Source organism: Thunnus albacares, chromosome 8, assembly GCF_914725855.1.
Source record: "Thunnus albacares chromosome 8, fThuAlb1.1, whole genome shotgun sequence".
In the NCBI taxonomy this organism is placed as follows: domain Eukaryota; kingdom Metazoa; phylum Chordata; class Actinopteri; order Scombriformes; family Scombridae; genus Thunnus; species Thunnus albacares.
In genome coordinates, this window is record NC_058113.1 from 11,781,423 (window position 1) to 11,806,958 (window position 25,536).

Below are 25,536 nucleotides of genomic sequence, written 5' to 3' on the forward strand. Positions count from 1 at the left end.
GTTTTGAAGTATAATGTTGTGGAATGATTTTCTTGGAAGTCACTCAGGAATTTGTTTTTTTGGATTTTTTTTTTTTTTTAGAATGAGGGTGCAAGGTCAGCTGCTGTAGCATAGTTAGATTTGTTAGTTGCTGTGATTGTTACAGACAGAAAAGACAGCACATATGCAAGAAAATGGCTTGAACAAAGACTTGAACCTCAGCCAATATGTGCATAGTGTGTATATGTTCAGTATGAAATATGTGCGGTGGTAGAACTTATCCATACTTACATGTCTTAAAGGTATTTTGGGGAGACCTATGTTGTTATTCATGCACATGGGTTATTTATGTTGCTCTTTCCTTTTTTGGAAGCACCGTCTTTACCAGATACATCTTGCATATACCCAGAAATTACTGTATATATAATTCACCTTAGCTGTTAGCAGCAGTGGGCAATCATAGCTAAGTAAAAACTAAGTATTTCTTTCTACTCTCAGTATTAAATCTTTAACCACTGGCTACATGAGCGATGTACAGTAAAACACAGAAAACAGTATACATAGCGGTAAAGACCATGAGCAGAACTGCCACCGGGGAGTGTGTCTGCATTCAATTAACAACACAATGATTACCTGATTAATTAACAGTGACACAGTTTAGTGATAAATACACTGTTTTTAAAAGGCAAGTGGCTGGCTGTTACATTGAAAAACAACCATCCAGATATGTTAATTAACAAGAGCAGTAACGCACTGTACAGTATTATAATGTGTATTTGTGATGCTGTTATTTAAACTTTACTTGTGTAGACTTGTGACTGATCAACAGAATCAGAAATCCGCGTATGACGCACAGAGGATACAGAACACACCAAAAACTTTGGCACATGCTGGTGAGCTGCATGCACAACATTGTGTTCACTGTTGCTGATTGACATGCACATCATCATTAAGCAAGAGTTAAGTAACTGTGTTTTGGACTTGGTTTAACACTGAATTTTCAGGTTAACAAAGGAGCTTTCTATCAGCTTTTGGAGAAATCTGGGGGGGGGGGGGGGGGGTTAATTTCCTTATTTCATATGGGGAGGGGGATGTGAGGGATGTGACCCCCCCCACCCCCCTTCCCGTTCCCTTTAGCAGTAATGCACCTGTAGCAGCATAATCATGCAATCTAAGCTCTTGAATTACATTATGTGCACATATAAGCACATCCATACAGCGTATACTTGAATATAAACACAGACGTTGCACAAGCTAGTGGGCTATTTCCCACACACACACACACACACACACACACACACACACAACCTTGACCCTGAGAACAATAGCTGTGTAGACCAATTCAGATTAAAATCAATCTCAAATTAAACAGCCAGCCAGTAAACTCACATATAGCCTGCCCCTCCCCTCTCTCTGACCCAAATATACACAACCACAGGAATTCAGCAACCCACCACAGTCGCTCTCCATCATCTCCTTATCTCCCACTAAGTCAGTCAGCACCAAGCCCATACTGGATGTCCCCCTGGGATGTTTGTGCAGCTTGTTTATGACAGCCCAAGTGTTGTTGATGCTGTTGTTGCTGATGTTAACAAGAGAGATAGAGGTAGACGGTTGGAACATGGTGGTCCACTGGGAAGCAACCTAGACGACCTGATCTTCTGTGGAGACAGAGAGAAACAGGGAAGGAGTCGTTTGGGAAGGGGACTGGGAGGGTGATGAGAGAGGAGAGGAAATTAGGGGAGAGGTGAGGGATAAACAAGATACTAGAGAGAATGAAAGTAAAGTGAAATGTAGGCAGAAAGCACAAGAAGGCAGAATGAGACATCAGTTTTAGGGTAAGTGGCTTTATAGCACCACTACTTAAAATGCAGGAACAAAACCTTTATTTCTGGAAGAGCTCTGCACTGACAGAATGGGTTTTTATTATGTGAGACATGGGAAACATTTGGTCAAAATATAGATGAGCAATTTTACCAGAAGTATTTTTTTTCTTTTTCTCCTTTTGTATATTTTAAAAAACAGTAAAATTAAGTGTATAAAAGTATGTTTTTGTTATAAAAAGAATGTAAATGTCGCAGTTTCCTGCTGCACTGTTTTTCTGGTAAGAAGTTAAATAGGTCATGCAGACTATATTCTGATAGTTGCTTTCACTCTCTGCATTTTTAAATTAAACTGATCTTTTTTTTCCATCCATTCTGATTGACCTTCGATCTTAAATCTAGGCTGATGAAACTTGCAGACACCCTGGTAAAACTATTTCTGCTCTCTGCAGGTCTTGAAAATCTTAAACAGCCTTAATTTGCAATAATTATACTCATGACCATATTAGCCCAAGGGTATAGTTAAATCTAGTATTACCCATGTAAAATATAGTGTCTGGTCTGTCCGGTGACAAATAACCCCAATTACAAAGACTCCTTGTATGTTTTAACTCTGAATTTGTTCTGGTGTTTCATCTTAACTAGCAGGAAAAGGATGTCTGTAAACGCCATATATTTAACTTAATGAAAAATGCTGACACTACATGATTGCCTTAACTATTACACCCTTTATTATTTATAGTGCACTTCATGTAAGGACAAACTCATAGAAATGCAAATCCTTTTCCCAGAATTCAGAGCTATTCATGGACCTGGACTTTGAAATGATTTTATTAAATAACCCACAGGTGTGATTTCCCCAGACATATCATTTACTCTCCAGACTAATCACAGGCTATACCTCTAGCCTACACATTCCTCAATTTGACACTTGGAAACCTGTAAGTATCCTGTATTGGATATCATTAGGCTTGTCTCCAAGAAGGCTATTTATACCTGTACGCAGCATTAACTGAACCTTCTACACTGCTGCAGTCTCCTCTGTTCCTCCAAATATAAATTTGTCTTTTTTTTTTCCTCTTTTATTTCAATTATTCAAAGTATTTCTTTCCTCTTGATTGCAACACCGTGAAGCCACATCTCCCAGTCAAACAAGGCCTGCACGATGATTTGTTTGTCTTTTCAAGGTTTCCGACAGAAGCAGTAGTCAAAGCTCAGAGCACAGAATTTAACTGCTTGTGTAATCTCCAAACAGGGGACGGTATATTGGGAGCTGTGTTTCCATTCTGATGTATTCATAAGCTCTTCCTTAAACCCTTCCGCTGCTGTGTTTAGAGACACAGAGAGTAAGAGAGAATCTCAGTGCTGGACCCAAAAATAGCCAGCATTCTTTCCTCTGTGTTTCAGGAAGCATCAGAAGAGGCCGGAACAGCCCTCTCTCCCATGTCCCCCTCTTTCCTTTCTCCCATGTCCCCCTTATCCTTTCTCACTCAGTTGTCTTGATCCTCCATCCCTCTTTCACCATCTCTCTATTCTTTTCTCTTTTGCCGTATCTTTTATCCATCTTTTTATCCCTTCCTTCCTACCATTCACCTAAAGTCCACCTTTTTCTAGGGCTCTCTAACCTCTTTTCCTCCACTCTCCCTCTTCTCTCTATAGCGTCACTTAGTCTCTCCACCCTTCCTACTATAGTGGACTCCCACTGAAAGCAGCAAAGTTCGATCCTTGAAAAGAATGCGCGTAAATGCCTTCACATACACGCCTACAGCAGTGAGAAAGTGTGTTACATCATACTAAATGCACACGACGGAGCATATTGCCAGAGATGCCTTGTTAAAATGTGTAGAGCGGAGTAGATGAATGGACTCATTGTTGCTATTACTGTAATCTCTCAAGCCCTGTTTCTGTCTTTCACTTGCTGTCTGTCTTTTATCTCTGCATCTCTGTCTTGCTCAAATGAAGATCAATGTGCATAGATACAATAGCAACACACTGACACACGCACACACACACACACAGAGGCCCAGTATGCAGGAAGGGAGATTGTTTTTGCTGAAAATAAGCAGGGGAAATCTGACCTCAGAGAGGTCAGTGTACTTTTACCGGAACTCTGGAAAGAACTGAGCTGTGTTTGTATGTGTCAGTGTGTGAGGGTTCAGTTGAAACCCATGTCAGAGCTTTCCAGGACCAACACATTGTTTGGAAAGAAGACAACTCTTAAGGGACAAGAGGGCTATCTATAGACCGTAGTCGCAAGTGTGTGTGTGCTTAGTTGCAGAGTGTGTATTATGTGTACTACTATGTACTTAGCAGTGGATGGTTAGAGAGGAAGAGCAGAGTTCATAGGGTAGGCTGAATGATGTATGGATGGTCAGAGTAAAGGCTTAGTCATATCAGCATGTTAAGTGGTGAATCAGTGGATTCACACATGGGGGTGAAGTAAATCTGCACAAAATTTTCCTGTCAAGTTCAACTTTGATGAACAAAAGTTTGTGTCTTTGGCCAATAGCAAACTGTAGCCAAATAGTCCCAAGTGGAGGAAGCTATCGTAGTTTGCTAGCACCCACTCTTATTGAACCCTCGTCTGTCAGAGTATAAACTTCTAGCGCCACATATATTGCAAAGACACAGATAAATTGCGTGACTAGACCTTAAATAAAATAAGAACAAAGCAAAGCAATTGTTTCCAAGAAGTAGAGATGAAATGTTTGTTGGATTCGACACAAATACAGTACATACTGTAGATATACAGATTGGTGACAAATTAAAGGGAAGAAATCTACAAAGAATGTTTTAGTAAGGTTTTGGGTCACCACAAGCTGCCAGAAGAGCTTCAGTGCAACTTGGCATTGATTCTACAAGTATATGGAAACATCTGCATTTGTTGTTTTCCTTCACTTATTCAGTTTTTTCCTTTAAATTGTCACCCATATGTACATACAGTATATCCATTAAGTCTTAAGGCAACGGTAAAACACAAAAAATGCAATACACGCAGACCAACAGACCTTTTTATACCAGTTTTAAGTGATGCAAATGAGGCTATGACAGCTGTGTTGTAGTTTATTGCAAGAAATTGACTGAATATTTAAATGTGTGCTGTGTACATTTGGTAGCGTCTTGAGAATAAGAAACTTGAATTGTTTTCTTCTGCGCTCAGCCGTCTTTGCAATTCCCTATCTAGTCAAATATACGCTCATCAGGTAGACACATTGTGCACATATATGACACCATGCAGCAATCTTTTGCGGTGTGTTACTGTTCACATGCTCAGCCGCGCATGAAATCCTCGAAAACCCGGTGACTGTGTTTGCTTTGTGTGACAGTTTGTGTCACTGCCTCTGAGCCTTTTCCCCACTGCGAGAGCTGCTCCACTGTACTAAGTGTGTCAACAATACCAGCTGAGAGGCAGCCTTCAGTCCACACACTCCGACTGCAGAGTAATCCTTCAAGAGAGAAACAGGGATAAAGAGAGGAGGCTGGGAGTGAGGGAGGAAGAAATACAGAGCGAGTATGTGGGAAGTGGAAGGATGGAGGTGAAAAGAGCAAGAGATAGAGCGATGGTGGAGTCGAATTTGACAGTGAGCGAGAGAGGGAGAAGAGAGGAGAAAGCAGGGATGCCACAGAGAGAGAGAGAGAGAGAGAGATTATAATGTTTCAAAGGATTTCCCTATCACAGTCTCTGACATATTACATACACAGCTCACTATCAGCCCGACCCTGACAGCTGCACAAATTGGCTGAAAGAGGTTCCCTGGGCAAGGCCTTTGATCAGGTGTGTGTGTGTGTGTTGTGTAAGCGAGTGAGAGGAAGGGGAGAGATTTTGTACATTTGTGCATACCTGGACATCTGAGTGTTTATATGTGTATGTGAAGAAAGACTCTTTTCTGCTCCAGATCATGTTGGAATGAAATGAATGTACATAGATAAGGCTAGCTGTGTGTGTGCATGTGTATGTGTGTGTGTGTGTGAATAAATGCCGCCTGCCTTGTTATGTTTGTGTGTGTATACATATATATATATATATATATATATATATATATATATATATATATATATATATATATATATATATTTATATATATATATTACATGTGCCAACATTGTGTGTGCAAGCATGCCATGTGCACAATATGTCTTATCTTAAGCATGTTATGGCTTTTATCCAGGTGCTATGTCTCTTTCAGATGAAGCCTGGGGTCTTTTATTTGTGTCTGACACATCAAACGAGTATCCATGTTATCTTTCAGAGATGGCCAGTAAACAAATCCTTTGTTAAAGGGCTCCTATCGAATCAGCCCTCAACATAGTTCAGGCTTTGAAGCGGTGAGGTTTTCATTATCATGATCACAGACGCCACATGCAAACACACATACTTCTCAGTACAAGTTACACACTGCTGGGCACTGTGCAGTTCCTCTGGAGAAGTTTGATGCTTTGCTCAGTGTGTCTGTTTTGTAGCTGAAGCTGAAAATCTGTCTTTAATAAGAATACTGTTTCAAGATAGAGAGTTAGCCTTTTGTTATCACTTTTTACAGTATCATGTTGACACATTGCAATTTGTATCTTTAGGAGGTGTCCTGCAGAAACATATGGCATATGATTCCTCATAATTGGAGAATTTAGTATTGTTTGTACTAGTGATGTTTAGGGCTACAACTAGTGATTTTTTTCATTATCGATTAAACCTTTAGTCTATAAAATGTCAGTAAATAGTCAAAAATGCTAAAATATTTCCCAGAGCTCAGGTGACATCTTCAAATTGCTCGTTTTGTCCAACCAACAAACAGAGAATAGCAGCAAATCCTCACATTTGAGAAGCTGGAAGCAGCAAAATGTGTGACACTTTTGCTTGATACTTGATGTAAATAACTGGCATTTACCTTCCTGTCAACTAATTGACTAAATCCAGTCAATTGTCTTTGATGCATTTTTCTTACAATTTGCATTGTCAGCAGCTCATGGACCCAAAGACACATTTTTCTCCTTTGTGTGAACACAGTATTGGGAGATATTCTGGAGAAAAATACCAAACTGCAAATGTAAGGGTTTTAGGAGACACTTGCAATATAGAGTAGTGTTTGTCACAGCCATTAAAATGAGTTATTATCCAGTGAAGCCTTATTTCATCTCCGTACTTTGTCATGTTTTTGCTGAAGAGTATAGACTCATTGTGGGCTGTTAGTGTAAGGCACTGGCCTGTAAATGACACTGCTCCACAGGCACCATCTCCTTTTACTGCTACATGGCTGCTGTATGTGTTGAATCCTGTTAGCGCTGTCTTTCTCAACTGACAGTGTGTGTGTGTGCGTGTGTGTGTGTGTGTGTGTGTGTGTGTGTGTGTATTAGAAATTGTGTGCCAGTTGAGGTAATGGATTAATATCAGAGCTGGCTCGAGCTCCACATTGCTGTGCGGTGACAACCTGTCATTATCACAAACACACACACATGCACACACACACACACAGCCAAATACTCAAGCACAAAGAAATACACACTTCCTGTCTCACCTCACTGTTCTATCCACTTTGTTTTCCTGTCTCTCTGACTTGTCATCATAGCACATAGTGAAACTGGCCTGTGATCATCTCAAACTGCAGCAAATTCTTGAACTTGTTCCATCCCAGCCCGTCCTCATAGAAGGAAAACAACAGTATAGGTCTAAAACTCAGGTAGGCCAAAACAACCTATAGTTACGTTTATGCTATCTAGCAACCGTATTAATTATGACCTGGGGAAGTGAGACATTTCAGATGATTACAATTTAAGGTGACTTGATAAGGTGATTTGATAGATTATTTTGCCTTGCTAGGAGGAGGAGGGTTAGGTGGATGGCTTGACAGATAGTGGACTTTGCTACTTTTGCTTCCAGTTTCCAAATGTGTCATGTTTCCAACTGTGAGTCAGGACTTTTTTTTTTTTTTTTTTAAAACCCCAACATTGTGATGTTTACTGTTGCTATGATGACTATGGTTGCGTAACTTTAAGGAAGTTTAAACCACGTTTCAGGTGATAATTTTAACCCAAAGCATGATCTTTCCGTAACCCTAACCAAGTGGGTTTTGTGCAAAACTAGACCTTATCCACAGCATTGTCATACCATAAAACATCATTATTTTTTAACTGTGATTTATAACGGTTTTAGAAAGCCAGAATGCATTACCACGGCAGCTAGATGGCATAAACATAACAATTTTTGCTGGCCTGAATTTTAGACCCATACTGTCATTTTTTTATGAGGATGTGTTGTCCATCCAGTTCCCAACAGTGAAACCGGCGCTGAAACCAGACTTCTTGTCGAGCCAGTGTGGCTGATTTGCTCCAAACATCAAGGCAGCAGACAGAGTGTTCTGAACGCTGTTGCCATATGAGCCATCAAGCATGTTTACTTCCTCCAAACTTCACCTAATAGTTTGCCTAAGGCAAAAGGCAGGCAGGGATGGGCGTACACTCTGAACCCATCAGTTCCAAACACTCCAAATTCCAAATTCTTGCAGTGCCAGAAATTGTCACCATATTAAGTCACGTAGTCAGTATTGTGATATGTTATTGAACAGCTGATTATATATTCAAGTAAGGTAGAGGTGGTAAAGGGCCTCAGCCTGGATTAAACACTGGATAGCCTGGCTTTTGCACCCATAACAGGAAGCTAGACAGAAACTTAGAGTAACACAGACAGAAAAACTGTAAATGTGTCAAAGCAGTCTTGTGAGCTTTAGCGATTTTCTTGAAATAGTTCACAGCACCTTGAAGTAGGAAGATCACTTGTATCAAGAAAATGTCATCTGTTTCAAGATGATCTAATGGATCAAAGGGAAATCAAGTTAAATGATCACATTTTGAGATTTCGTTTTTGACTAACTGACTAAATGACACATTCAAAGTCTTTTGTCCATTGAAATTCTGTCAAAGTCTCCATCTTTAACAAAACTCCAAACAGTGTGAGACATTTCTTGTTTCAAAGCACAGAAATACTGCAACTTAAAGCAGGTGACTCTAGCAATGATGATGACACTAATTGACAAATCAGTCATTGCATGGTCATTAACACTAAATGAAGCTGCAGAAGGTATTGCCAGTTATTGGCATTGATACAAGTTCCTGTCGCAACACTCTGTACCATGATTATAATGAGCACCACTATTTACACACATCCTGCATCCTTAATTTGATGCACTTCCTGTTGAATCAAGATATTGGGGTGGAACTTGATGCAGGAAGAGATTATTCAAATGAATGCGAGTTCGTTAGAGAGAAGATGTTTTGATTGTTGGCACTGAGAGGCAGATTTAAAAAATATGTTGGTACTTTTTTACATCGTTAGGCTGATCATGAAATATATGTTCTGTAGGAAGTGAAAGTAATGAGATTTCAGTGTTGAAATACAAGAAAAATGAAAATAACTTGTTTTGGACATGATTAAAATGGCACAAAATTTCGCATACAAGTCATGTATTTTATTTCATTCCGACCTGAAGTAACCTTCTTCTCTCTCGCTCTTTACAGCAGTCCTATGCTCCTCCCCCTCCACCCATGGCTCCGCCCAGCCCCGGCACCACAGGAGGAGGAGGTGGAGGTGGAGGTGGTGGAGGAGGTCAGGGAGGAGGGCTAGTGGAGCAGCTTAGTAAGACCAACCTGTACATCAGAGGCCTGCCGCCCGCCACCACCGACCAGGATCTCATCAAACTCTGCCAGCCGTGAGTTCTGTTCTATTTGATTCTATTCTGTCTTGTTCAACTTAACCTGACCTTGTTCTTGCTCTGCAAATGAGTTAAACAGCATCCTTCAGTGCAGTTGAGTTCAGTTCATTCCTGCTCAGTTCACTTCAGCTTGTGGTAATTAGTTTTGCGTGAGTCCAACAGCAGCTTATAATGAGTATCAACAGTTTGCTCTTGACCTCTGTGTTCCTCCTCTGTGCTTCCGCAGAGGAAAAAACACAACCCAGCTGGGCCTAACCCATCCGTTCCCTTTTGCCCCCAGTCATCTACACACACACACACACACACACACACATACACAAACACACACAAACACACTCAAGAAAAGACACACATCCTTGTACCCTTTAGCAGAAGATATAAACTCCTCCATCTTTAATAAATTCACCAACAGTTCCAAACATTTCTTGTTAAAATAACAATAATATACAGCATGGGAGGTCACTTCTCTCATTCCACGGTAATGCCAGTAAAATTAGGCTGAATTGAAATGTAATTGCATTGCAGCCAAAGATAAAGCTACCAATTGATACAAGTAGAATTTGAAATATAATGACTTTGGCAATCAACTATTTTACTGCAACGATGATTTGACACTCCTCGATATATTTAAATAAAAATGTTCCTGGCTGATCTGCAAAATCAGTATTGTGTCATTGTTCACTAGTCCTTACGTTAAGTCTGAACAAATTCTGGTCTTTTGTTTATTTTAACTCATATGCACCTTGAATGAAAATGAAAAAACTCCGCACAGACAAGCATCACAGTTCCATATAAAACAATGAAACATCATAAATAAAACCAGTAGTAAGTGAGACAATGTGCAGGATTTCCTCCATCTCTACTCAAGTTGTGCTTTCCCCCAGCATACCTGTCAGACTTTATGGTGTGCAGTTTTTTTTTTCAATGTTTTGAACCCATTTTGCTTTTGCAGCATCACTTGTCATATACAGTTTGCATTGTAAATGTCACATTGCTCTCTGTTAAAACACTACAAAGAGTTGTTCCTCTAATGTGCCCCATCATACTGGCTGCAAACGGGATGTGGACGAGGGTCAGGATGTTCTGTGGTTTTATTGTTTACAAAATGGAACTGACTGTATATTTTCAGAAAAACTGAAAAAGCATCACAAGCTGTGAAGTCGGTTGTTTTTATTTTTCTCAACATAGTTGTAGTTTTTCATTTTAAAACAGATCTTACCCAAACCGTATTACTTTTACTCACTTTAGAAAAATATAAATGGCTAGTATTAAATAACTTTTTTTTGGATTGGAATTGTGGGTGGAAACACTTGATTGAGACTTGGTAACAACCTTCCCTAGTAACAGCTGGGAAAACAGTTTTATAGGTTTACTGGTTTTACAGGCCAATGTGAAACTGGAAGATTGCTAACCCTCACAACAACTGAATGTTCTGATCTCTTCCTCTTAATAGTACATTAGTGAATGATGTGGTTTTCCTGTAGTAACGTCAGCCACAACATCACAGTTGACGGGTGAAAGCTGAGAGCCGGACTTCACTCAATGGAGTTTGCCACTTCTCTTCCTGTTGTCTTCCTTCATGACAAAAGTCGATCCTTCACATTTCGTTCCAAATCACGCCCATGTGAACAGAGTCAACACAGGATGTAATGCAAAAGATAAACCAAGTTTCCTGCAGAGGGTCTTGTTTGCCTACAGCTAATACATGATATTATGAAATGTAATTGGAGAATGATATATTGAGCTTAATATTCTGTAGGTAAGAGCTTTAAATGATCTCACCAACATTTCTAATTGATTTTGGGATAAAGAAAAAGGCAGATAGAAATAAATTGTGGAGACTATAACACACACACACACATGCACACACCATACTTTGCCCTTCTGCAGTTCAAGCCTGTTGTATTTCAGCTTTAGCCCTGGAGGCGTTCTGGAGAAACAGGGTGAAAAATGGGGGCCAATAGAAGTTTCATTAGAGGCCCAGTCAGTGTGCCAAGTGGCCAGTAACATTTAGGAAAGGTCAGTGTTGGGGAGGGGGGGGGGACTGTGTGTGCAGTTGGGCAGCAGTCTTAGCCTTGGGTTTTCAACTCTCTGCGGCTTTTGGAAATAGACTGAGTGGCAGTTTCCTGTCACTCACTGACATGACATGCGTGCATGCGTGTGCTCAGCTGCAAACACACTCACAGCGAAAAAACGCGCATAAATGCAGATGACACATTAAAACGAGCACCGCCGCATGCACACTCACACACATACGCGAACAGGCATTTCATTCATGCAGACAGTTTAAATGAATAACGAAAGGACAGTCCTTTGCCGCTGACGCACACACATATACACACACACACTCTTTCAACTCAATGTCATCCTCATCCTTATTGTTACCAAGCGTGGCTTCTTTGTGTGCCAGCCCGCCCACCAGTACCATCCTCTCCCTTCCCATTCTGTCATCATACTCATTTCCTCCTTCCATCCCTCTCTCTGTCCCCCTCCCTCTATCCCTCCCCCCTCCCTCATTCTTCCTCTGTCTCTGTGCCAGTTCTCAGAGTGTCAGTGAAAAGTGCTGTTGTCAGCTGACATTTCCAATCACTCCCCCGGTCGCCCAAACTATGGACACACTTTTAACGTCTGGGGACAGAGCGGAACGTGAGCGGAATCTAAAGCGGAGCACAAGGGCAATTTCTCTCTCACTCGCTCAGTTTCACTCACACTTGTTGTCTTTCTGTGTCTTTCTCACGCTTGCCACTGATTCAGTTCTCCTATCTATCTATCTATCTATCTATCTATCTATCTATCTATCTATCTATCTATCTATCTATCTATCTATCTATCTATCTATCTATCTATCTATCTATAGGTGGTCACTGTTTCATGATGGAAGGATTGAATGAGGACAGACAAGCTCTTGCAGCCACTCAATGGAGAAATATAGAAGAATATAAAACATTGAATGAGTTCACAATCTCTCGTTAATCATCAGCAGCTGAACAGCTGAAATCTCTAGAACCTGCAGGATGGCTCATGGAAATTTGAAAAGCTTCATATGAATATGCTTGAGGAGGCACCCGATCGGTATGAAACCTACACCCCAGAAATATGTTTTTGTCCTGAAAAGTATTACTCAATACTTCCATGACAGATTCCATCTTTAATTATCTTACTATTTTATGAGCAAGAATTCATTTAAGAAATATTTCTTAATACTTTTTTATTAAATAAAAGCCATTTTTCCTCTATGGAATGACACAAATTATCAAAAAATGCTAGAATGGACAATGAATCAAAATAGATCTATTTTTTGACAGGATAGCAAACAATGACACGATTACTGTAAACAGTGTAGTTTAGTACTGTGCTGTATTAAAACTGTAGGTCTTATTATTCCAAGCCATAGTCAGATATTTTTTTGCTTAAGAGCATTATGTTAGTATTATATCATTTTATTAAATAAAATCAAATTTTACATTATTATTTGATCATCATTATTTATCTTCACTACTGGTCTTGATGTTTCAGATTAACTGGAAAGTGTCAGACCAATTATCGAATTGAGCTTTAGCAATAACATACTACATCATTGTCAACAGGGTTCATTGTTATACAGCAACAGTCTTCTGTTGCTAACACACACTCTTCTCACATCGAATTTCACAATAATTATACTTCCTATATTTCAGATCCTGAATTGAGAAAGTATTGGGCTTATCTTCGCTGAAGATTTGCAGCCAGGGATGTAGTGGAGATTAAACTCATCTAAACTCAATTTACCCAGCACTGTATTTGAAAAACAGAGTATACTCAAATATTTGGTCTGACATAAATCTTTATGGCAAAGGTTCACACTGTACCCCATAGTATTATCGAATAAACGGAAAATAAGAAAAGAAAAGGAAAACATCAGCTAATTCTTCTTCTAGCTTTTGTTTATACTTGCAATTGTTGCTTTATAATGACCACAAATTTGTGTTTATACAGGTGTTTACCTTCTTTACTGTTATAATACCACCTCCTGAATGCACCATCTAGCCAGAGTGCCTTGTAGCTACTGATTTTAACTTCATGGAAAGCCCTTTTGGCAGATCAACTTAATGTTTCAGTGACATCGAGCCATCTTCTCAATTCACAGCACATTGCCTTTTCATCATGGAAATACTCCAAGATTTCATTTCTTTATAGCGCCTGAAGACGTTAAACTACATATGGGGAATGGATTCAGAGACTTTTGAAGCACTGCGCTGTCTCAGTCCTCCCTCTGTGTTTGTCTGTTTGAGTCTAACTGGCAGAGAGAGGGAAAAATGAGGGAAATGCAAGAGACAAGACAGCTGTATCGGATGCCCAATTAGGAGACACCACACACAGAGACCAACCTGTGTGTGCGTCTATACACACACACACACACACACACACACACATACGCACAGACACAGACACACAGCACACAGACAGTCCACATATACATAATGTATATATACACTGACAGACATCATGGCGAGATGTAGAGATGATGTCTGTGTGTTTGTGTGTTTGTGTGGGTGTGGGTGGGAACTGTGGTTCAGTAGACATCAAACAGTGAGCATCCATAGGCTGACGGTGTTCCACAAGGGAAAGAAAACACAGATCTGATGCTGTGAGGGCCCTGAGGAATGTCATTAACACTTCACACAAACACACACAGTCAGACTGCACACAGATTTTGCCAAGCCTGCCAAAATTGGGTGTGCTCAGTTTCGTATTGACGTTCCTTCCTAAATCTCGACAGTCTGGTATAAACACTGTCAATTTCAGTGGCCTTACTGTTCTTTGTGTATCGCCTTTCTTGGTGGAAAAAGAAATCAAAACATGGCTTTGACATGGATTCTAAGGAGTTTCCATGTGTTGAAGAAGAAACATAGCTTGTCCTGAAAGGATTGTCACAGCAAAAGTTAGTCTGTCAGGCGCACCCCCCACCAACCAAACCTCAACTGATGCTGTGAAAAGGCATTCGTCTCTGGCTAAGTACTGTGTTGTGGGGCTTTGTAGCATTTCTCTGAAGCCAAAGAAAATAGAGAATCTTAGGTTAGCCAGCCAGTCCTGGTGAGTACCTTATAACTTACAATACAAAGACACCGTTTTGACAAAAAGTAGTAAGGTGTGTACCTTTTCAGGAGAAGGGTAAAGATAATGGGACAAAATAAAAATAATGGGACAAAATCTGTGGGATTTAGGTTATAAAAATTACATTTTGCACACAGCCCCAATAAAGTAAAGTCAACTTTTTATTGTTTTCGCAGTTAGCGCTGAAACATTTCTTTGATTAGTCGGCTGGGAGATTATAAATAAACTGTTAATTGATTAAGTAATCAGTTACATTTACATGTATGCATTTATCATTTTTAAGTCATTTATCAAGTGAAAATTCAATCATGCATCAAATTAAAGAATACGTAGCCTAGGTTTTGGACTGTTGGTTGCACATAAACAATCGGAAGATGTTATCTTGGGCTTTGGGAACTTGTGATGAGTATTGTTTGACTTTTGATAGAGTGGACTGTTTAATACAAACTTAATTATTAAATAGATTAGATTAGAAATTGAAAATGAAGATAATAATTTGTTGTTGCCCCACTCTCAGTAATTACAAATATACAGCATTTACAGTATTTAATCAAATCCTCTATAGAAGATGTGAGTTCAGACAGAAAGCAAAGTGAACTTTTGCCAAATTTGACCCCTGAGCCAATGTACCAACTATACAGACGTTGTAGGAGTGTGCCTGTGTGTTTGTTTCAGACACACTTCATAAATTAATATTTTGCTTTGGTGAAAACATTTACTTTGTGTTAATTCATGCTGCCCCGGGCGTATTCATGTCAAGGCATGTCTTTCCATTGACATGTTAGTATGGTGGACCAGGAAGAAATAAATTGAGAATCAACTTGGGAAGAAAATTTCACTCAAATGTCACAATTTAATCTACAATAAGACAAAACACTGTACTGTCTTTGGAAATTTCCCTCATATATGTCAAGGAGCTCTGAAAAAATGTTAAGTTACAGATGTAGCTGTGGTTTGGATCACTTCATACTTGTCATACTTGTTGGAAAATTGCTGCACTGTTGCTTCACACTTCACTCTCATCATGGACTCTTTAGTTATGATGAAACAAAATACATGCTCAGATTCCTTTCAGAGCCTTTTCACTCACTGTTTCTTTGCCACAATGGAAAGTAATGGCTAACCCTGAACATCTGGCTCCTTCTCGTCCTTTGTTGGTATGTTTTAAGTATTTGAATAGTTTTATGATTGTCTCATGTGTCACTGCCATTGGGTCAAGTGCAGGTCGATGTTATTTCAACTAGCTCCAGGCTTCTACTGGAATCAATGAAAGGGTTCCAGCTGGGACTTGAACACAGACCAGGACATTCTGCACTTTCTTGTCCTCTTATTCCACCCGTTCCTCTACTTCCTCACTTCATTCGATCTATTATCAATACTTTCTTCCCCACAATAGCAGATTATTGTTGCTGCCGGGATCAAATGCAATTTTACCATTGAATCAAGTCCAGTGTGAGACATAATTTTGGATGGTGCAGTGTTGTTCAGCTCTCCTCTCTCCTCTCCTCCCCTCCCCTCTCCTTTGTTCTACTCACCTCACCTCTCCTCACTTCTCCTCTCCACTCCTTTTCTTTTCTTTTTTAGTTTGAATGTTTTGTTTGGAGAGCGGGAACAGGTGGATTTACACTTGTACGTCACGCACATTGATCTGACGATAACACACACACAGCCGCAGATTTATTATACGTTGCATTTGTTTTCCACTTTGTGAAAACAGACAACTGTATTGTGTCAAGCCAGGTATGTCTTTCTCTCTTTTATGCTTGCGCTGTTTCTTTTACACACACACACACACACACATACATGCACATACACTCAGCCTGGAAATGTTTCACTTTTCTGCCAGGAAAAACAACCTGCCAAAACAATGATGGTGCATGAGATCTTTGTCATGCATTCATAATCACCCTACAAATACATACACACACTCACGCAAGAAATCACACCCACACAAATGCTTGTATGGTATTGTAGGTGTTAATACACACACACTAAGTTTGAATCACACAGAGGCAGAAGTCCACAAAGTGCCGGGTATTGCCAGATGGTATGTGTAATGTGTGTGATTACTGCTTTGGTGTTTTTGATCTGTGATGTTGCCTTGAGAGCGTGTCTGTATTTGTGTTTGTCTCTGCGTATATGTGTGGGCGATTAGTCCTGCCTTGTTTTTTTCCACGTCTGCAGCCATTGGATTGCTCCCCAAACCACAGGCCAAAGACCTTGTTTACCACCAGCCATGACTTCGTCAAAAACACCCGGTCAGAGTCAGTGGATTTGTAAAAACCCTAAAAATATCTTAAGTCACAGGAAAATGCGTGAAAATTGAGCATTGTTGGATTGTTTGATTTTTGACTTGCACAAAAAAGCTGTGATTTTCTCTCTACCAATTTCAAGATCATAAGCTGCTCAGCTGTCGTGTTGCGTGTGATAGCAGCCTTTTAAAACCTTTTTTTCTGTCTTTATTTCTTAAGTCTCCTGTCCCAATAGAGTTTGATGTGAGGCTGTCAGGCGAGCTAGTCTCTGTTCTTTTCTTCTCACTGACAGAAGCAGATGGCTGACAGAGACTCTCCTGATGGTGACAACTAAATGATCTCTTCTTTATTAAACACCTCTTACTATCTCTCCATCGCTCCCTGACTACCTCGCTTCCTCCTTGCCTTCAGTGTCTCTTTTTATCTTTTGACTGACTGCTCTCCCTTTCCTCATCTATTTCTCATTCCTCTGAGTCAGTCTCCCCCTTCTGCTTTTTTTGCCCTCTCCGCTCGTAACCTCCCGCAGTGTATCTTCCCCTGGTTTCGCTATCGTTTCTGCCTCCCTCCTTGTTGTCTGGCTCTCTTCCTTTTCTCTAAAAGAGGAGTGGGAATATACTTCCATTCCCTCACCTGGAGCCATCAGCCAGTCAGCTAGCCAGACAGCCAGTTTGTCAGTCTGTCAGTCTGTTTGATAGTTACTCAGCCAGCCAGTCAGTCATTGTGCAGCAGTGTAATTCACACCACATCCGGCAATGTGACACCTTCCCACAAGGTTTTGTGGAGGTGTTTTTTATTTGTGCTTTAGAATGTAACCGCCGCAAAACAATCAGAAAATAATTTGTTCTCGTTACCGCCGCTCCCTCTCTACTTTCACTCTCTAGCTCGCTCGTCCACCGTTGCTCTCTCTCTCTCTCTTTCTCCCTCTCGTGCTCTCAGCTGGCTTGCTCTCTCTCTTTCTCCTTCTCTCATCTTTTATAAAATGAGTTGGGAAGCTGACAACAAAGTTAACAAGTAAACAAGGTTCTTCTTCCCATGGGCATCTTTGGTCTGATTGCCGGCTTATGTGATTGGCCGCCGCAGCGTGACGTCAGGCTGTGTTTTTGTTTTTTGCTGAACCCCATGCGGTCCCCACTCCTGCAGCCTAAACGCACTACCCTCATTCAAATTAATGGGAGGACTGCTGTTTTTCCCGCATCGCCAGATTTGGTGTGAATGTGGCTTAATGTAAAACATTAATTAAAAAGTCTCATCCACAGAGCCAGGAAGTGATCTCAGCGATCCAAGCATTCTGTATCAGTCCCTTTCTCCCTCTCTCCTCCTTTCTGTCGCTGTTTTCGTCTCTTCTGTGCCCCTCCCTCATACCTTCTCTGCCTCTTTCCCGGTTTTCTCTCTCTCTTTCTCGCTCCTCTCTTTTCAGGAACACTGAAAGACTGAGCTGATAAGAAACATTATTAACTTCTTTCTGAGAACAGAGAGCTGGAGAATGGAAGTGGGATGGAGGGGAAAATAAGGGAAGAAGACAAAGAAAGAGGCAGAGGTGTCAAACATAGGAAAGTGAGGTAGCTGAACGAGCAACAGACATTAAAAGTTGATGGAGAGAAATGATAGAAAGAGGTATGGTGGTATTCTGTCCCTCTCGTAGGCTAGCAGGGTTGGGTGCCATACAGATGTTATTATCATTTATGAGAGACAGAATTGTCTGTGATCTGAGGGCCGAAGGTGGGATTTGAGACACATAAGCACAGAATGGATAGACAGAAGTGTAGATAGAAAAATCTACTGTGATAAGGTGCAGTCTTTCACAGACTTTGCTTGATCTTGTGTGTCATTTTTATTTAATTTGATCTTCTTAGACTCAAGCTGTGTGAAAATATCTTAACAGTTACACCTAAAAATATTTTTTCTGTGGAGGCAGCATTTCTTGAATTTAGAGACTGTTCAGCTCTACAGTTGTGCTTTGAGCTAAATGCTAATGCTATCATGGCAGCATGCTCACAATGATAATGCCGATGTTTAGCAGGTATACTGTTTACCATGTTCACCATCTTAATCTAGTGTTAGTTCGCTAGTATCTACTAATTAGCATTAAAGACTGATGGGGATGTCATTAGTTTTTCAGGTATTTGTGTGTAAACCTCCAGAAGAAAAGTTAAGGGATCACCAAAGTCATTACAATTCATCCTTAGGGATACATTAATGTCTATACAAAGTTTCATAGCAATCTAATAGTTGTCGAGACATTTCACTCAAAACCACAAATGTGAACCTCATGACGGCGCTAGATGAAAAGTCATGTCTTTCAGTCAATAGTTGTTTGGGGACCATGAATCATGGCAGTCCGTCCAATAGCTGAGATATTTGAGTCTGTAGTGGTGGACTAGACGACCGGCAGACCAACAGATCGTCTTTGCTATCCCCTTGAACCATGCTGCTAGCATGGCTAAAATTCATGTGCATTATCCTTAATGAACAACCAATTATGCTTCAGCTGTTAACAATAACAATACTGATTCAATAGCTAATCGGAATATGTTGTTGTTGCTTTTACAGATATGGGAAGATTGTGTCAACAAAGGCCATCCTGGACAAGAACACTAATCAATGCAAAGGTGAGTGAGTATCGGTTGACTTCATCCAGTGTGATTCCTGAAGCCTAGCAAAGGCATGGGGAGTGGTTTTGTTTTTATAAATCCTTTCCCAATTAATCACTTCACAAAGGTTTTTACAACAAGCTGAACATATCTGTCAACAGACAATATGATGTCATATTTTAAGAAAAGACTTCAACTCGCCTGAACCACCCACAGTGGATTTTTAAAAAAGTCCATATGTTTGCCATAGAGTTGTGTGTTAAGCTATGTGGCGTGGGTGTGTGTTTTTACACTGTATACAACACAACAGTTTACACTTTAATCTATCCAAATGATGCACTGCCAGAGAGCCTTTATTTTGTTTCACTTCTCTATGATGATGATTTCAGTATTGCACCCTAATGGCACTCATGTAAAGCAGCTTTTGAAAGCAAGATGTCGGCATTGTTGTCACTGGCCAAATCAAAACGGAGAACACCATACAATGCCCACAATGCGTTTCAAATAGTTTCTGTGATGAATGAGGCTCACTCAAGTGTCTTCTGATGAGGGTCTGCTTGATTGTTGGAGTGGTCTGAACAAAGCACTAATCAATATGATTGTAGTCGTCTGCTTTTGAAGAGGCACACAACAGCATGTGTTCAGCATGATTGCTGCTCATCTGCCAGGGCTGTACTCAGAGGTACACTGACATGGTTTAGGACAACAGCACGAATGCCATGTAATCAACATATCAGCTGCAATAGTAAGAGTGTAGGAAAACCCAGTCTGATTGATACTGATGGCAGAGATGTAAATGTGGATTCTAAGACTTCATTTGCTTTGATTACTTGGAATAAAATATTTTAAGTAGCAGCACTACTGCCTGCTTTAACATTGTAATGGGAAAACCAAACTTCATTCAGACTCCCCTGAATAATATTTTACTTCACTTATTATCTTGGATCTTTCTAATTGGCCAGTTATATACATTTTAATAACTTCATCATTCCAGTACCTGCTTTGGCATCGCATAATCAAGTATGGCTTTGAGCTTTGAAAGGATGTTGAAACGCCTGTCTTGACATCATTACTGCATAGCCGAAGGGATGGCAGAAAATTCTATAAACCCGGTGATAATTATCAGTTATTCTTCCATTTTCTCAACTCATTAAATTTTTTCATTGGTGTTACTTGAAATGGAGTTTTAAAAATCTGTTTCAGTAGTGCCTCAGTGCTCCAGTTCAGGATTGTTCATGTATGCCAATTATGGCTACATGCTTTTCTTTAGTGTGATTTAAAAGTGGGAAATCATATCTATTTTATCTAAGATATCACATTGCATCTCAAAAGGCCATTTACACCCTATGCTTACAATTTTTACCAATGCAAACCTTTAACCTGCTATTAAATGTCTTTAAAATCTATGCTGGTGAAATTCTGTTTTTCTTATTGTCAACAAATCCCATCAAAAGACCAAAACCTACACTGACTTGATCCTATGAACAAATATTGTTTGTGTATTCAAAGCCTAATAAGGCTGATTCTTCTGTGCTAACGAGCATTGTTGTCCATAAACCATTCAAAAAGAAATTCAGTGAGCCACATTCTTGGGTGACATGTTCCTATGTTACAATGAACATGGGCAGTTTAGTTTATTTTGAGTCTATCCCACATCCAACATTCAGCTGCCATACTCACTTGAGTGCCAAATGTGTATTAGTCCATGACTGAAAATAGTCCCAGACAAATGCACTATTTATTCCTGTTTTAGTCATTTGCTAAAAACTGCAGTTCCCAGCAGTTTGAGGCAATTACCTAGCCTTTTTTAAAAATAAAACTATACTATATTTGTGACTGATTTACATCTTCTGTAGGAATAAAAGAGGGTTTGGGCTGAGAGCTACAGAAAGTATTGAATGATAGACAAAGGCATTGTTGGTTTTAGTCTTTTCATGGGATTTGGTGACAATAAGAAAAATCTATAATAATGCCACCCTTAAGCCCAAAATATACTCTCTGCATCTGTGTGGCTGTGAGGGCCTGCATGGCGTAAATTTTGTCCATCTGTTCTATGTCTGCAATGGTCCTTCGTCCTTTGATCTTCTTCTTTGCCCTCATTGAAAAATCCAGAATCTATGAATGTACAAATATGTTTAATTTGATAGGTTTGACTGTTGGACACAAGAAGTGTCTTACTTCACTGAAAAGTCCATTCTCAGTTTATGTGCACTGGTGGCTTCAAATTTCCACGTCACACTTGTGTAAGTTGCATATTAGACCACAATTGGCAAACTAGTGAAGTTACAAATCAGCTCTTAGGTACACACTTGTAACTCAGCACCGAGAAACTTTCCCTCCTCAGCAGATGAATGTGAGAACTGTCTTCTAGTGTCAAACTCTGTACATTCATCATCCTGCACAGTGAAGGTCATCTAACTGAGGTCACAATAAGCAAAACACATTTTTGAGTGGAGGAAGACTTAAAGTCGGTGTGCATGTTTGTGAGCGTCAACATGGTGTGTATGTGTACATGTTTGCAAGTGAATAGTGCTGTAGGAGTACTCTATCTGGCATTATGCTCTAGATATATTGCAGACAAGGCCTTTATGAATATTAACCATTAGAGACTGTTTCAAAATTCAAACCCATGATGTACATCCAGCTATAAATTTATGCTTATTATTTACTGTAATGCACAGAATCCACCAAATTCAGCAACATAGGCAATAATTACAGGCTGCAGCCCTCATCAGTAAATTCACTGCTTGTGATGTAGACTTCATACATCTCTTAGCCAGTTGTTAACTTACAATGAAGGAGTTTCATTATCAGTCGGCCATTAGAATGCCTTACAACGGGATAAGTGTTGGTTTGATTGCAGAGGCATTCAGTGGGGACAAGATAGGTGCTTAGCGTGACTAAGAGAGTACAAATTGGCACAGAGAGTTCTCTTGGAAAGGGAAGGATGGATGGGAGAAGGCATGGGGAGGTGGAGGGAAGGGGTAAAAATAACCTGGGGCTGACAGAAAAGGAAGGAGATCCTTTGAAACTGATGATTTAGCAGACAGTCTCCTCTTTTCAGGAAGATTTTGTAGACAGGAAAGAGATCTAGACAAAGAGACAGGTAAATAAATAAAATCTTCCTTTGCAGTTTGCAGGCATAATGTTCGATCAGTTTTCATACTGCTGTTGTCATGTGAAAACCTTGTGATCCCAATTTTCCTGTTGTTATTTCATCTAAACAATTTTGTCGTGTTCTGAAATGTGTTGATTCCAGAGCACTTAAAACCCTGTCGAGCCCCGTTCAGTGAACTTACCTCTGTTTCTGAAAAGTTGACTTTCTCTTTGGAATAATGTGTGAAAAATATATTAAGGTGTAGTGCATTATCCTGAGAATTACTATTAAACTAATTGTCAATTCAGTCATCAAAGGAAGTAAAACGTTTGCTTTGTTACCCATAAAAATATAAAGATTTTCTTTGTAAAGTCCTCTGCTTTGTAGCGGGCACAATGTTAAATACACTGACAGTTTTCTAGTTAGCAGTGTGGGAGCTCTGGGGGAGGGAGAGGGCACAGAGCACAGGATGGAGGAAGGAAGGGAGAGGAAACCACTTTAGATTGTAAAGGATTTCCATTTCCCAAAGACAAGCGCCCTCCCTCTCACCGTCTCCATGTCTCCTGCCTGTTCTCCACCTCCTTCTCTATCCCTTTGCTCATCTCACTCTTACTCTCTCTGTTTCTCTGTCTGCCACTCTCTCTCTCTCCCCCTAACTCTCTGCCTCCCCCCATTCCTCCTTTGCTTTGTCTTTCTCCCCCCCCCCCCCTTGTATTCTTTTAGCCCATTCTAATGGCCCAAGGCCAGGAACTCTGGGGGCTCAGGAGATTAGATGGGAGCTCGGGATGTGTGTGTGTGTTTATCTTTGCTTCCATCTGTGTCTATGTGTTCATATGTGTGTGTATTTATGTGTGTGTGCTGCTGTTTTTTTTTTTTTTTTTTTCATTCACGAGTGTAATATCTGTCAGGCCTGACTGAGCAAGATGAATTTTCATCTCTGTGTCATCATAAGGCCACAGATGGGAGGGACAGGGCACAAATGAGAAGGATTATATAATTCAGAGATATTTTCATTCTTCCGTTCTCTGGAAATATCCTTATCAGTGTACCCAGAAGAGCTATCATTTTTATCCACATGAGATGAGAGTTTTCACCAGAACTAAAGAAGGTAGGTAGTTTATAGGCTATTTGAAAATTTACAAAAAAAAAAAAAATATGTTGGCAGAAGAGTGGCGTAGTGATTTGGGAAACTGTCCATCAGCTTGGAAGGCAGGCATCTGCTCATAGACTCGATGAGCTTCCACCAAGCTGAAGTGTCCTTGAGCAAGACAATGAATCCCTAACAGCTCCTGGGATGTGTTCTGTCACTTATACTTGACCTCTGACCTCCCTGGATAGAGGGGAAAATACATTTTCAGAAAACACAGATGTCTCCTTGAGTGATGAATAGAGTAAAAGCAAATGGCCGTTCTTTTCAAGGCTGATGTTCCATCACACCAGACTAGTCAATGAGATGAGCACTTGGAGATAAAATATCTCTATCATTAATGCCTCTGGAAGAGTGCATGGTGTCTGGCGATTGGTGTAAACCACATAATACACACGGACTGTCAGACGTCTTCTGATGCAAGGACTAACCAAAATGTGCAGTGCAAAGCTAGATTACACGCCAACATCTACAACGACTCAATATTTTATTTAGAGATTACGCAGAAGACTCCTGAGACATGGACTCAATTTTCTGGTATGCTAACACTCAGGACACACTTGATATAAGCCTTGATATAAGAGTTGATTGGTAAATCACTGTAAACAGAGCAGCTCTAAGAAGTGGCCCCTGGTTACATTACATATGAAAGTCTCTAGTCTCTAGTTTGATAGTGGTAAACACATCAACTTGTTACATCAGAGCACTGTGTTTTAATTCAACAGAATCTCTTCACAGTTTTCTCTGATGGTAACAGACAGGACCAATAATGCATTAGCACTTGTAACGGTAAACTCACAAACAAAGCTTTTTCCCTTTGTTTAGAGAAATAAAAAAATTAAAATTGGATAAAATCATCATGTCATGTCAGAATCATGTTGATACTTACTATGTCCAGGGCTTTGAATATTCCTGTGTTATGTTACAATACTTTCTGCCTCTCACACACAAACAGAAACAGCAGAATATGAAGTTTATTTTTTAAGTATAGCCTCTTAAATATTCTTCTGTCAAAAAAATAAAACAGAAAACTTTTATTTTTACATTCTGGATGGATCTAAATAATGTAAGTATTACATGAATTTACATTTTTTATGCAGTCCTGCTGTATCATAGAATTCACCTCCTGCTACCCTCATAACACAGAAATATAATAATCTATAATAAATTTCATGCCTACTTATTGCACAGGAGGAAATGGAAGTGGTTAAATAAACCATTTAGCAAATGAACTACTCCAAATGAGTCAATTTGATGGGTAACACTTTACAATAAGGGTGCATAAATTAACATTAGTTAATGCAGTAATAAGCATTAACTAACAATTAATTAACAGTTAACTAATGTGTCATTTACTAATGGTGTTCATGTTAACTAAGGTATTAATTTATACACTATTTAATAGTTTATAAAGATGCTATTAACATTAGTTAATACAGTAAATAACAATTACTTCCCCAATGCAATATAGACAAAGTTGTACCATATGTTCAATAGGGTTCTGTGTTTTTGATTTCTATGGTGTAACCCATTATTTAATAGTTTATAAAGATGCTATTAACATTAGTTGATAGTAATAAGCATTAAATTAATTAATACAATAATAAGCATTAGTAAAAAAATGTAACAAATGTCTCTTGTTAACATGTATTAAGGTTTTACATGTTAATTAAGGTTCTAACTAATATTAATAAATGGATGATAAAGATGTTAATGAACATGTATGTCATGGAGTTCAAAGCTAAGTCATTAACTTAAGAGAAAACTGTTTTTATAAATGTTAATTTAAGGGTAATGATTGTCCACTTACTTGTCCATCATCCAATTTATAACTTATTTTTTGTAAAAGGTTG

General features: G+C 39.6%; 1 protein-coding gene across 5 annotated transcripts in view; it reads left to right on the forward strand.

Moving 5' to 3' along the window:
- LOC122986741 (RNA-binding motif, single-stranded-interacting protein 3-like) overlaps positions 1 to 25,536 on the forward strand; it is a 192,029-nt gene that overhangs the window by 81,335 nt on the left and 85,158 nt on the right. For all 5 annotated transcript variants that reach the window (XM_044358069.1, XM_044358067.1, XM_044358068.1 and 2 more), the window contains 2 exons: positions 9,309 to 9,499; positions 19,399 to 19,457. In XM_044358069.1, coding sequence (XP_044214004.1) covers positions 9,309 to 9,499; positions 19,399 to 19,457 — 250 coding nt within the window. The remainder of the gene's footprint in view (positions 1 to 9,308; positions 9,500 to 19,398; positions 19,458 to 25,536) is intronic.